Consider the following 14447-nt stretch of genomic DNA (forward strand, 5'->3'; position numbering starts at 1 on the left):
CAACTTCCCAATCAAATCCACATCGAGTATTGTTCTGTTCTCACTTTCTCATCCAGGTACTCCCATTTGGTTTAGTCACGAATGTAAAGTAACTGACCAGACGTCCTGGATTGTGCGAGACTTGAGTTTTCGGATTTGAGTTTTCGTCCCGAATTTAACATCGTCCCGAAAATTAATTTTTTTTGTTCATGCCTCAGGCATTCCAACATAAAAAAATTGATCACTATGCATGGTGCATTACCGTAAAACTGTTATGGCTTGTACATGAATTTAAATAAATAATTGAGACTACGTCTGACTACTCAAATAAATCGCCCCCCACTGTTTAAAAATATTTATTTTGGCATTTCTATATGTTTTACAATAATAATCTGCACTGTATTAACGTTATAAGAACGAGCGCTATAAATGTTCCAAATACGATGAGTTAATAAATATCATCGAACGGGATCCTAGCAACACGTTTGTTGATCATCTCTAAATAAATAAAAACGTTATTTTTGAAATTTAAAAAATGTAATTTTGATAAAATAGCTGGGTATAATTTGCAAGAGATTATAAATTGAAATTGAACGAGAAGCACCTCGCAGATTCGCGAGCGTTATTCTTCGACAGCACGTTCGCGGACGGCGCTGGGCGAGCGTGATTAGCGGCGGGGCGGCCCCCCGACGAGCGCCGCCCTGGTCGTTCCTCGCGGCCGGGGGGCAGTCTGACTCGAGTCGGGACGCAATCTCGACTACGACCTCCGTGAGTGTATCTAAATTTTGATCATTGCGCAAAAACACCGTCTCGCGCCCATCTTTTTAATAACACCCTTTTTAAAAGCAGCCCTTTGACACCCCTCGTGTTTTTCGCGAGCGAGGGGCGAGGGGCGAGGGCGGACTCCGAAGCGTTTTCGCCTCCGTTCGCCGCCTGCCGATGTTGATTGTTTTCATCGTTTTATCGGTCGGAATGTCGTCTCGCCTACGATTTTATTATCGATTCGATTTGCGTAAGGTCGAAGGGACTCGCGTTCGCGTGACTCATCATCGAAAACCAGACGCCGGTAATCCTTTTTTTTAACGCGTCTTCCAGAATGTAATGTGCTTTTTCAGTTTAAAATTATTATTGAAAACAACCGTTCGAAAGCTGCCAGATGACAGCTCCTATTTATTTTTTAATTACATTTAATCAATTTTACTTTTCGTAACCTCTCCATAGATAATATTGGACACGTGTCTGGAATATTATCGACAGCCAATTCGCACACTTCTAACGTTTAAAAAATCATCAATTCAACTCGTAATTAAATTAATCGATCCATATTTGTATCTCTGACTCTTCCGATAAGAACAATTATAATTAAACATATATTTTTAACCATTTAATGACATTCTCGGCGTAGCGATTAATCAATGAATAACTTTGGTGTCAATAATATGTTGATAATATCTAAAGAGTCACTAGAAAAATATGTAATGCTGCTCATCTATCTTAGGTGTGCACCACCATCGTTTTTATTCATGTAATATGTTTATAACAGTGTGTGTATACGAATATATGTTTAACTTGATGTATAGATATCTAATCTTTTCATTTACGGATGCTTCAGATATTTTACTTAAATCTTATATTTTTGGCCATACCAGTGATCGAGTTTGACAGGCCTGATGTATAGCATATATTTATATGTATGTGCATGCATGCATATCAAATATTAATTACAATTTTTTTGTATTATGGCCATCATGACACATTAATTAAAATATAAATATTATATATATATCACGTTGTGTATTAATGATTATAATATTTATCTAGTCATATGCGCAATGTGTCACTTATTTCATTAACCCTTGGCACTCGGTAAAGATTTTCTAGTAGGCTAAAACGGGATATTTTAAATCAATAATCTAAATTATATGTATCGAATAAATCAGAAATCTTTCATTTTTTACTTCTCTGAGGTACTGCTCGTGTTCTATTACTGGTTGCGTTAATGAATACGCAAATAAATTAGTGACTATTTTTTTTCAAATAGTCTCCGTCGTTTATGCAAATTTTTAATCCATCGTCAATAAAAACTCTCCGAGACGAGTTGATTCTGGGTGATTTTGATACTGTACCTATTTTTCATTTCAATCCTAGAAAAGAATGGTGTACATTTTTTTTGTTGAATAATTATTTGAAGAAGTATTATTTGTGGAAAAACATGTGTACATATTCAGGGCAAAATAAAATTTAAAAAATATAAAAGATAGTATACTTCTTGTTGAGTTCTAGTTGATTCCAAGATCTCTGTTGAAATATTTTGTTGGTTTTATTCAATTCTTCTTTTCGACATTATGACAATACAATCAGTACTTTCTTCCTACTCGATTACTTCGATATCCGAACTTTCTACAAATCATATTTTATAATATACATACATACTTTTAAAACAACTTGAAAAATAGTTTTTATTGATAAACCAACGAGGCGCATATTTTTTTTTTTTTTTTAATTCTTTTTTGAAGAACTCGAGACAGACAGCGAAAAATCTGAAACTTCTCGAGTTGTCTCGACACAGAATCCATAATTCAGACTTGGAAGTTCTGTTATTTTAATATCAAGCATTCACGTTACAATTGCTCTGGAGCAAATTGATCCTTGTCGGTTTTTAACAGATTGCACGACACTGATACGAATGTACATTTTCTAAATTCACCGACCTTCTAATCGCATGACACTGTTTTTATTGACAAGGTAACTGATCTCGTGGATGTATTGCATCGTCAGGTATTGCTTGAAATACCAGACAAATATATACCAGTATTTTTATATTTCATATTAGATACCGGTAATACAAAAATAATAAAAAACAGCCAAAAAAGGTATTTTTTTCTTCCACCAGCAAAAGAAATTTTGACACATAAAAAATTAATACATTTCGATTTTGCTTTTGTTTTAGATACTGACATACCGGTATTTGGGTATTTAAAAACCGATTTAAATACCAGGAGTCCGTTTTTGGTAATAATAGTGTTGCAATCCCTATTATCAGGTTATCTCTGCGTTCTTTACACTAAAATGTTATGTTGATGAAAACTCTGAGATCATATTCGATTTACTTCAATTAGATAAAAACTATACTACCAAATATACCACATTAAAAAACCAGGAACTAACACAATTCAGAAGGTTGAGATTTTAGCTGAGGATTTTTCTACATCTCATCAATTTACGCAAAATTACATTGACCAAAAAACGCAAATTAAAGTAGACCGGGCAATTAAAGATATTAGTAGATCTCAAATCGATAAAAAAATCCATACCAGAAATGCTTAGTATTGTTAAACGATTAATAAAATAGAAAGACACCAGGAATAGATAAATTAGAGAATATATTAATTAAAAACCTTCCTTTTGTTTGCTTTAAGTACTTAAATAACATATTTAATTCATGCTTATCTTTTGGATATTTACTAATTATCTGGAAAACGGCAAAGCAGATAACATACCGATTCACTATCGCCCGATCAATTTACTGATTTCATTTAATAAATTATTTAAAAAAAAAATATATTATCTCGATTAAAGGAATCTCATAATAGTAAACCCATTCGTGAACAATTCAGTTTCCACGAACATCATTCGATTACGCATTAACTTAATATAATAACATAGCATATATCTGCCGATTTTAATATGAAAAAAAGTTCTGGTCTTTTATTACAAGATATAGAAAAGGCTTTTGATACAGTATGACATGACGGATTAATGTATCAACTTTTAAAATACGGAACTCCCTATTATATTATCCACACTTTACGGTCTTACCCGAAGAATCGAAGCTATGCTGTTTCACTAAATAATACATTTTCGATACCGCGTAAAATACCAGCTGTTGTATCTCAGGGAAGTAACTTGTTCCATTTCTCTTCGTTGTATATACTAATAATATTCCAATTTAAAAATATACTAAACTAACAATATACGCTGACGACACTGCAATCCTTACTAGTTATCATGGTCTTAAACCTATTGCAGTTAAACTTCAAAAGTTAAAAAAATATTTTGTGAAATCGAGAATTAAAATGAATCAAGACAAAACAGAAGTTATAATATTCACCAAACGTAGACAACCCTTGCCTGCACCCATTAAAAGTGAACAAGGGCATAGCATTGAATGGAGAGCGAGCGTTAATTACCTGGGTATACACCTGGACTCTAAGCTTAAATTCAATAACATTTAACTGAACTCTGGTAAAAAGGGCTTAGTGCCATTGTGGCTCTAAAATCAATATTTAATAGAAAAAGCGCGCTTAAAATAAAAAAATAGAATCCGAATCCATAGACAATTAATTAGACCTGTTTTAACTTACGCGAATAATAGTAATTTTAATAAACTTCAAGTAATCTAAAGTCATAAAAATAATTTATAATACCTATAATACATCCCCAACAGGTATTTAATCCCTACCATTAAATAATATTATTAATATCAAACTGAAAAATACTATAAAAGTATCTCGCGAGACTTAAATTTAAATAAAAACATAAAATGCCCATGCACATATTGCTTTGATTCAGTTAAACCCATTGCAATCTCATTAGTTTCAGGTATACAGGGTTAGGTTTATTTAATTGTGTTATATTTTTATATTTTTTTTTATTTCCCTTTTCCTTTTCTAAATTGGTATACTGCCGGATAATTTATTATTCTTTTTTATGTTACTGTATAAGTTAACCAATTCGTATCATCGCGTAAATATCAGGCGCGTACGGTGAAATACATTTCATTTCGCTCGCTTGCGTGTTAAGTGCCGAGAGTGAGTGAGAAGAGGTGCGCGTGCGAAACGCATGTAACGCACACCCTTACCTCTCATTCACACGTCACTTAACACGCGAGCAAGCGAGAGGGAATGTATCTCAACGTACGCGCCTGGCAAACTATACCTAATATTTTTTATAAGAAAGCGCTTCATTTATAAGTTTATATTAAAAAAAATAACACGTGGTCGCTTAAACCTAACCTTTTGAATGCTCAATGAGTCATATATACATTAAAAATTGAGTTAAACATTCAATTGCGATCGTTTTGAAAAGTTTACTAAATAGTATTCATGTATATCTGCATGTCGTACCCGAGAGATAAACGGGATAAATCCGAACTTCGCACTTGAGAACCGTACACAATGATTTGGATTTATCCGCACCCCACATCTGAAGGGTTAAAAACTAAATTCAACAGATCAAATCGTTTGAAAATAAAAATGCTGGTATTTCTCCGCTAAAAGCCGGAATAAACGTGGCCAAAATTAATTCGGAAAAGGGGGAAATGCTGACTAGAGTTTTGTAGAGTGTGTTATTTATGAAGCTTGTAGAGTACGTTCGGGATAAGGATGCCGGTTTGTTATTGTGTGCGTGTACATGTATATGAGAGAGAGAAGCGATGTAGCGTGTACTTCGTTGTCTCGCTTTCTCTTTTAAGGACATTCGCTGATTCGTCAACGCTGGTATTCGTCATTAAAGTGCAGTGTGGCACAGAAGTTCGATCTTCTCTAGTGATTTATTTTAAATAATTTTGTGTTGATATTGGTTTAACCTAGATATGACCACTGTCCCATGGGTAGGTCACTAAACTCATGCCACTGTTTTTTATTTATAAATGAAATTTTAAGAGAACAAAATTTCTTAGGCATATCTGGGTTAATTGATATCAAGGCTTCAAATATACACTGTAAGTTATTCGTTCTCTTACCCGTGGATTAAAATATTTTAATTATTTTTCCATTAATCCGTACGTTGTTGGTTTTTTTACACTATTCTCTGTAAGGCTTAAAAAAGTTATTATTCTTATCGATGCGCCAATTATATTTTTTTAATTTATTCAATGGATTCTAATGATTTAATAGAGTCGTCGAGCCATTAAACAATCTGCGAATAATTTCTTTCTCCATTTTATATCTTTTTGCTTTTGAAGAATAGCTAAAGACTTCATTATTTTTTTGACTAGTGAAAGATTTTGAATTTTGCAAATATTTAATTAATGACATCAATGTCTGGTTTCTTCGATTATATAATATATTTTTAATTGTCTGTTGAAATTTCCAGCTTAGCTCAGATCTATGTATGTTAAATAAACATATATTTTCTTTTAAAATAAAAAAATTAAATATTCTGAGCGAAATTGTTTTGAGCCACACAGTTCACGCACACAATAACAAACCGGAATCCTTATCCCGAGCGTGCTCTAGCTCAATCTTTTTTTCAATAGTATTTTTCTACTGAATGTTTAGTCATTTTATAATAATTTTCTTCTAAATCTTAAACTTTTATTCATTGTGTATTTAATTAATATACATGTTGTGATAATTTTTAATTGCAAAATTTCAATACATATTATTTTTTATGTTACATTTTCGAGCGAGTCTGGAAAATATTCTTACGATCACAATATAAGATCTTGTTATTTATTACATGTTTAATGCTGATAATAATTCCTGAATTTAAAAATAAATGAGCTCAATAAAAAATGTGTTCGGTTGCCTTCTTTGGATTCGAACCAAGATTTTTTCTTACGCCATATTGTTCGCATACGTATTGTATACTTTGTTTGAATCGATACGCTCGTTGCGGATGTAATTTCGCACATATCAATTTCCTCAGCGATCCAATCGTGATGCTATCATCGAAATGCGAAACAAGCTTTTTGAAGATGGTTTACGATAGAAGACAGCTCAAGTTTAACTTTCGTTCAATCTTGTAGCTAGATTATTTAAATCAAGGAAAGCTTTAAAAAATGACACACAAAGTATTTTTTATAAACTAATATTAACATAAATTAAAACGATAATTTTGACTCTTATCTACTATTGTGCAATGTATTATTATAAATCGAAATCCATTTTGGAGTCGATATACATAAATATGTCGATAACGATTGCTATCTTGAGATATTGTTGACTCATTTTATATACACCACATGATTACATTTTTTATATTCTAATATTTAACCGCTATATGGCCGTAGACATAATATAGATCAAGGTAGGCAAATTTTATCGCGCTATGAGCCAAATATTCGACAGCACGGAGACCTCTCGGGTTTAATATACCTGCTTTAAGGACGTCTCTTCGCAATATATTATGTATATAGAGATGAGGATTACCAAACTCTTGAAGATTGCGGTCTAATCGATATTTACGAAAAAATCTATGCGGCTGAATGTTAAATAACCAACACAAAGTTTAGAAAATATCGGAATATACATTTAAATACTTCCCACTTACTCATGGGCTTAAAAAAACAAGTATTTACCGCTCGGTGCAAATTTTTTGAGTATTTTTTATATATAATACTAGTCTCTCACTATCGTGAGGTACCGCAGCTTGCGAGCACGCGTTTATTGATCGCTCAACTTTTTGGGCAAATATTTGATAAAAAAAATTAATTATAATATTTCTTTTGTTTTGTAATTGAAATGAACACAAATATTTTAGTCAATGGTGCAAACTATATGCACCCAAAAAAACTAACCATTGAACATTTTCAATATTACTTAGTGCCATAAATTTAAGAAGTCAGCTGTTATAATATTTTATCTATTACACTTTAGGGTCCAGATTTTATATTTATATATGTTACAGGCAAAATGCATACATTAACTAGCCAATGTATGCACTGTTAAATCACTTCCAAAAATATATGAACAATGAAACTAGTTACTGTTAGTTAGTTATTTAATACGTATTTTAAAACATTTATGTAAGTTAAATCTTGTTGCCAATTTATATAATCTTCCTATTAAGTAAATTCCTTGCAGAGTTATTCATGGGGTGTTCACTGTTCTGACTAATGCTAATTTTGTTTTTATTGGCTACGATTAGTCGCTCGCGATTAGGTTGGTTGTCTCAAACACGCTCGTATATCAATCGTATATAAGATCTTGTTCGTTGACGATGTAACAAGTTATATCATCTACAAAGATTTGACAGACGGGCGTGTTTGACACAATTGCGTTGAATAGGTTGGGTATGAGCGAGCGTTAGTCAGAACAATGAACACCCCATGAATAATTCTGCAACAAATCTACTTAAAAATAAAATTATATAAATTGACAACCATATTTACTTTACATAAATGGTTTAAAACACCTACTAAATATATATATTTATTTAATTTTGAAAACTGAGCATACAATAACTATTTACCTTATTCATAAATGTTGTATGTACTGTAACTAAAGTGATTTAACAGTGCATACATTGTCTAGTTAAAGTATGCATTTTCGAAATTCACACTGCCGGTAACATATAATGTATATAAATACACAATAAAACTGCTGTTTTCATGAATGAATAAGCTGGTCGCAAAGATTTCCTTGAAGATATTTTGATACTTTTTGTTATTTTATATATAGCTTGATATTTTATTTAAATATTTTTTTACCCAATTTGTTACACAGAATATTTTTTATAACTTTTACTTGGACTGCCTCAAATAAGTGAGACAAAGTGAGTAAAATAATATGTTAAATTCGCTTTGAATACTAATTTACTTACTATTTTGGTACTGATTTTACCCCGTTGTAACGCATTGGGCTTACGGTTGTAACGGAAGATTAAAAAAACTTTTTTTCGCAAACTTTTGCGCGTTTTAAGTCTTAAATATGTCTTCTTCTCTTGTAGGTTTCATCATAGTTTGCTATATTATATTTTACTATGGCTTTTAATACTTTTTGGTACTACTTTTTTAGAAAAATATTAATTTGTTGCCTTACACGTGTTCTATTCTCTTTTTTTAATTTTCAATATTATCACAAAAAAAGGTAATAAAAATATCTCAATTAAATCTCTCATTTTTAACATACAACGCGTTGTTTAGGGTTTTAGGTGCACAACGAAGTTTGGTAGGTGTTTTATTTTTATATTTGGCGATCTAAGCCGTAAAATATAATACTTATTCAATTGGCATTTTATTTGTTTTTACTGAAGCGTTAAAGAACTATACAAAAACACGGAAAAACTGTGGAGGCTTAACAATATCAAGAACGCTAAAATATTATTAGTTTAGCTAAACAAAAGTCATGAATTATTAATTACCACAACGTTAAAACTCATTGTATCATTTTTTATTGTTTAATGTTCGCCCACAAATTGCCACCTGGAAGTTACACTTTCACCAATGAACAGCTAAACAATAACGCTATTGGTTTTAAATTGCCCTTCTTTCCTTTTTGTCTAAGGACCATTATAATACACATGACTCTCACTAACACATCTCAGCTGATTTTATACTTTAGTATATCGGCTTACATTTTATATTTGTGTGCAATAAATGTACATCAAACAGAACTTCAGGCACCCAACTGACTAAATAAGTGTCACCATCCGACATAATTAACCCTAAAATTACTAAAGAGTACAGACCAGTAGGGGTGTCTTTTGCGCAGTTCAGAATATACAGCTCATACACGCATAGATAAACATGTACTTAGTGCTGTAGCTTTGAACTTGGAAGACGAAAAAGTACATCATAAAAAACGTAATAAACACGTGTGCACTATTTTAACCCAAGTTATATTCAGAGTCGCATTAGAAATGTTTTCGATAATATATTGTCTCCCATATATAATAATTGCTATTAACTCTAGTCGCGGTTTGACAGTACTATAGATTTTTTTTGTATTGTGTCACTTAAGTTATGAATAAAATTAACGATCATAAAACACTAAAATTTCACACTGCGCGGCTAAATTAACTCATTTTTCTTCCCTAAATTGAGCCGATGGTAACAAATGGCATTGATACTTGTAAAAATCAGTACAAAAATATATTTTCTTTATACCCTATATTTAATTTTTGCACCTTAAATCCTTGGGAAACAGTGATTTAGCATATTTTATTGAGTCACTGGTTCTCATGCAAATAATGTGTAGAAATGTCATCTCTAACTTAATGTACGTCGAAATAGTTTCCATTCAAAGCGTCACCTTCCAAAAATGGTTCTCCGCCGCTGTCTGAATAAATTACGCGCTTGCGCCTCCAGGTGCTGTCAAACCGCGCGCCGCGGCCCTGAAACGATTTTGCACTTGTGTGGCCGCTCTTTTTCTTTTCGACGATGATATCACCTTTTGGCCTCGGTGGCTGAAAGTGTTGCCTTTTTTCTTCTTCGCGTTTCCTTCGCGCACATTAGCGTACATAATGATCGATTTGAGTTCGCTTTTAGATATCTCGGACAGTGAGCTTTGTTAGTTTCTATTTTTTACGCTCACAATTAAAAATTATCGCATTTTTTGACCCCGCCATGTGAGTCATTCGCGGTTCATGTGCAATGTCATCAACAGAGTGACTGAAGAATGACAGTCTGGGGGAAAACATGTAGTCGAAATGAGCAGTGATTCAACAATTGATATTATGTTTTGTGAAAGGATAGATTCATGGTTGACGCAGAGTTTATTTCGTCTAGTCTATTACAATCACACATATTATGCGCTTCTTCGATAAAATTATTCAGTTTGGAAACACTTTTCCTCAAAGTTACGAAATTGATGAAATCTCGCCTTTCGGCCTGTTGACATTTTAAAATCGTTTTTTTTTTTGTTCTGCGGTGTTGTGATTTCGTTCATTTCGACAACCTGTTATCACCATTTATTATTTAGAGTAGGAGTCTACTTGACCACTTAAACACTGATTTTTTTAAAATAAAGTCAAGTCAAATATCATCTTATTATAATATGTAACATTTTTATTTAGAAAGATAAGTTTTCAATTCATATCAAAATGTTTTACTTCCAAAACCACCAAAGTCATTCGAAGCACACAGTATGAAGCAGATAAATTTAAAAAAATATTCCACGTGTTCCAACTAACTCTTGTCAGTTTGTTCTCTAGCAACATTTTATAGACCTCAAAATTACACAGTTACACACAAACGCTCGAATAATTGTTCGAATTGAATTCATTTTGAATAACGAGTTCTCAAATTCATATGCTTCTGTGACGATCCTTTTCTGACCCAGATAAAAACTGCTACATATAAAGATACAAATTTCAAAATTTTGGTTCCAAATCACTCTTTAGGATATCGAATTCTAGCCACGGTCGGGAGTGATATTTTGTGTTGTGTCGCCGATTAACGATTTAAAAACGGTAGATCGTTCTGAAAATTGTTCCAAGTCAATTATAATATTGAGCATAAGACATGGTTTTCCTCACATTAGGAACGTAAATTGATATTCTTTCTTTTATTTTAAAGTAGTATTATTTGTGAAGCAATATATGATAGACTAACTAATATTAACGAATCTTGAATCTATTTTGTATCGTACATATATTTAGAAATCCAAAAGGTATAGTATCTCTTACTGCGTATTATATCGAACTAACTTTGATTAAAAGCTCAAAATACAAATTTTATAAAAACATACTGCAATTTAAGTGGGATAGCTCTGATTAAATGTATAAAAAACTTACTGAAAATTTATCGCCAAAATTGTTCAAGTAAAAAAATAATACAATAGACCCCCAATAACACGATAAGTTGGGAACGTGCTGTTTGAATGCGTGTAGTTTGACTAGAAAATACTAACACAATGTTTTGCAATACGTATATACGAATCAGGCGCGTGTGGTGAAATATCTTCCCTAATAACACGCCCTCAATTTACCGTGCTATTGGGGGTCTACTGTACTATTATAATACTCATAAGTTAACTCAATATTAAATAATAAAAAAACATGTAAAAGTAATGACTTTTATAAAAGAACCCGATTTATTTTACTAAATGCACTACACGTTACTTGTTATAATTTAATTAGGTGGTATGCATAACACATTTTCTTTAATTAATTTAGTTATTTTTTACTATTAGATATTTTAAAAATCGAATAATAATATGTACGTAAAAACGACGACGTATTGTAGAATGTAATAGGATCGCATGCTACGCCAAGAATGATCTGAAATTTAACGAGCTTGTTTAAAGTTATAAACATAAAAAATATTCAATAAATATACATATGTTAATAATTTATTAAATATATTGAGAGATGTATGAATGTATCGCGTTCTTAAATCAGTGCGCGTATCAAAACAAATTGCGCCAGAGTCAACGCGTTCGCCATTTTCTTAAACTGTTTGAATGTAATATATATGTAAAACAAATTTCGTCTATCTAATAAATAGTCCGGTTCTGAATCGGCCGTAATTTTTTCAACTGGAATTTTAATTGCGTGAATCACATGCATTTTTAAAGACATTTTTTAAATGTATATACTACCGTAAACTAATTTAAAAAGTGACTTTGTTTATTTGGGAAGCTAAACATTTAGTTAGTAAATACAAAACCTTATAATAAAAATGTAACATTTATAAAAAAATATTGCAATACAAAAACAGTTTCGTCCTCGTTTCTCGCTCTTAACCATAAACGCGCGAAATGAATATTCTTATTTTCCACATACGAAGTGTGGAAATATGTAATTAAATTTCATGGATCAATTTTTTTTATTTAGTGACAAATTTGCTTATTTGATAATAAAAATTCTTAGGTTTTCTTATTCTCCACTCTTTTTTTGCATTTCGTTACAATATGATTAGATAAGGTAACATCGACCGCATTTGTAGTAAACTTTGATGCTGTAGCTGCAATGCCGTATTGTGCATTTTGAATGAATCAGATGTTCTCAAACATAAAATTATTTTTTATTAATTGAAAACCCCTGGCACGGATCAGCGTCCGCGGTTTCCGCCGTTTCGATAGTGTCTATCAGTTCTTGGTTCAGCAGGGCGGGTGGATTGTAATAAAATCAAATAAACTGTTTAAAATATAAATATTTCGCGCGTCTGGTTGTCGTTTCTTTACTCTTACATAATTATGTGAGTCTGTTTTCAAGATGTCGCGTCTGGGTTGACCCTTTTTGTACGAGATTATCAGAATTTCTCTCTCCAATGGGCGACTTCTTCGCGTTCCTTGCGCGCCCACGCGCGATTTATGTGGCGATGCCCTCGTTGAATTGGATTTTACGCGCGATAGCTAGATTTAATCTTTTAATTTCGTTTTTTTGTTGTTGATTCTAGGCCCATAGTCTCCAGAGTCGCCGGCCTAGTCTTAAAAACGATGGGGAAAGAGTGGCCGATCAAATGAACGGACTTAAGAAACGAACCGCGGATCGGCCACAACGAGATCATCAAATTCCTCAAACAATGCCAATAGGATAACGAAGCAACTGTATTAATTGTGTGTAATAGAAAAAACTTACGAGATAATAAATTGAAGGGCCTATCGACGGAAACGTATAAATATTGATGAAAAGTAATAAATTAATAATAGTATTATCTTTGGCCTAATATAAATCGAAACGAGTATAATTTGTGATTATTTATATCTATGTTGTGTATTGTGATATTGTTATTTTAAAAAAAAAAAGTACGAAGTAAACAAAGTAAAATGTCCAACCCGGTGCCGATCTACAGTCAAGTGCTGCCGAAGAGTCAGCAGCAGCGTGGCTACAAACAAACCTCGCCCAGTCTCCAAACGGCTAATCAGTCATCGAGGTTATTTTCAAGCTTGCGATATGATCCTAGAACGCCTCAACCGGGCATATTCGATCCAGGATTCGATCCGCTCAACCACAATCACGGCGGAAACTTTGGTCAATTCAATGTCAATCAAAACCCGGAAGCTTATTCGAGAGTGGAGAAGTTTGCCAGGGAATCGGCGAGAAGGAGTGCCAGAGAGACTGGTTCCGGAGGACGTGTGGAGAGCGGCTCTCGGATGAACGCCGGCAGAAGAGAAAGACAGATAGCATCTCACGTACGACAAGCCGAACATCGCATTAATCTCAGATCGCTTTCTTTGAACGAAGCGGCCGCTTCTCGGAATCACGGTCTAAATGATAAAACACCAACCGATAGCAATAGCAGATTGAGAGATTCAATGCCTAAAGAAAACTCAAGGGACTTCATCAACAGTTTCAATCAATTATCTTCCTGTCGAGAAGTCATACACGAATCGACTCGCGACACCAATAAAGATTTGTTCATTCCATGTCGAGAAAATTCACGGGATTTAAAGGAATATTCTGGTCGAGATATTTTGAGAAGCCGGGAGCATATCTTGAATAGGAATTCGAATCGAGAGAACACGAAAGATTCGTCGGCCGGAAGAGATGCTATTTATGAAAACGAAGGCGGCATTAGAGGCTATCACCTTCAGACGGAGATATTGGTGCCGGACAGCAGCAACAGGGTGCATTCCGTTAAAAGATCGACGTCTTCCCATAAGGTTGCGAAAGGTGACAGCAGCGCATCAACGACTATTAGCGAGAAGCGAAAGTTTTACTGTCGAGAATGGGCTTTTCAAAAGATCGCTCATTGCTTGGAACAGAGGCCAATCAGCAAAACTTGTGGAGCTCTAATTTTGGGTTTGTTCTTCATTTTTTACGATGAAGTAAAGATTTGATTTTATGCTAACGTTGGA

At 33.1% G+C, this 14447-nt stretch overlaps 1 protein-coding gene across 3 annotated transcripts in view; it reads left to right on the forward strand.

Annotated features, from left to right (window-relative positions):
* The first annotated feature begins 610 nt into the window (after positions 1–610).
* The window catches only part of LOC148238332 (uncharacterized), a 29362-nt gene continuing 15525 nt past the window's right edge, over positions 611–14447 (forward strand). For all 3 annotated transcript variants that reach the window (XM_088197536.1, XM_088197545.1, XM_088197553.1), the window contains exons 1-2: positions 611–747; positions 13046–14391. Coding sequence is in view for 2 of the 3 variants with exons in the window: in XM_088197545.1 (XP_088053671.1) it covers positions 13416–14391 (976 nt within the window). In the remaining variant the exon portion in view is untranslated. The remainder of the gene's footprint in view (positions 748–13045; positions 14392–14447) is intronic.

Source organism: Plectrocnemia conspersa, unplaced genomic scaffold (genome assembly GCF_051122295.1).
Source record: "Plectrocnemia conspersa isolate PC_06_02 unplaced genomic scaffold, ASM5112229v1 ptg000001l, whole genome shotgun sequence".
In the NCBI taxonomy this organism is placed as follows: domain Eukaryota; kingdom Metazoa; phylum Arthropoda; class Insecta; order Trichoptera; family Polycentropodidae; genus Plectrocnemia; species Plectrocnemia conspersa.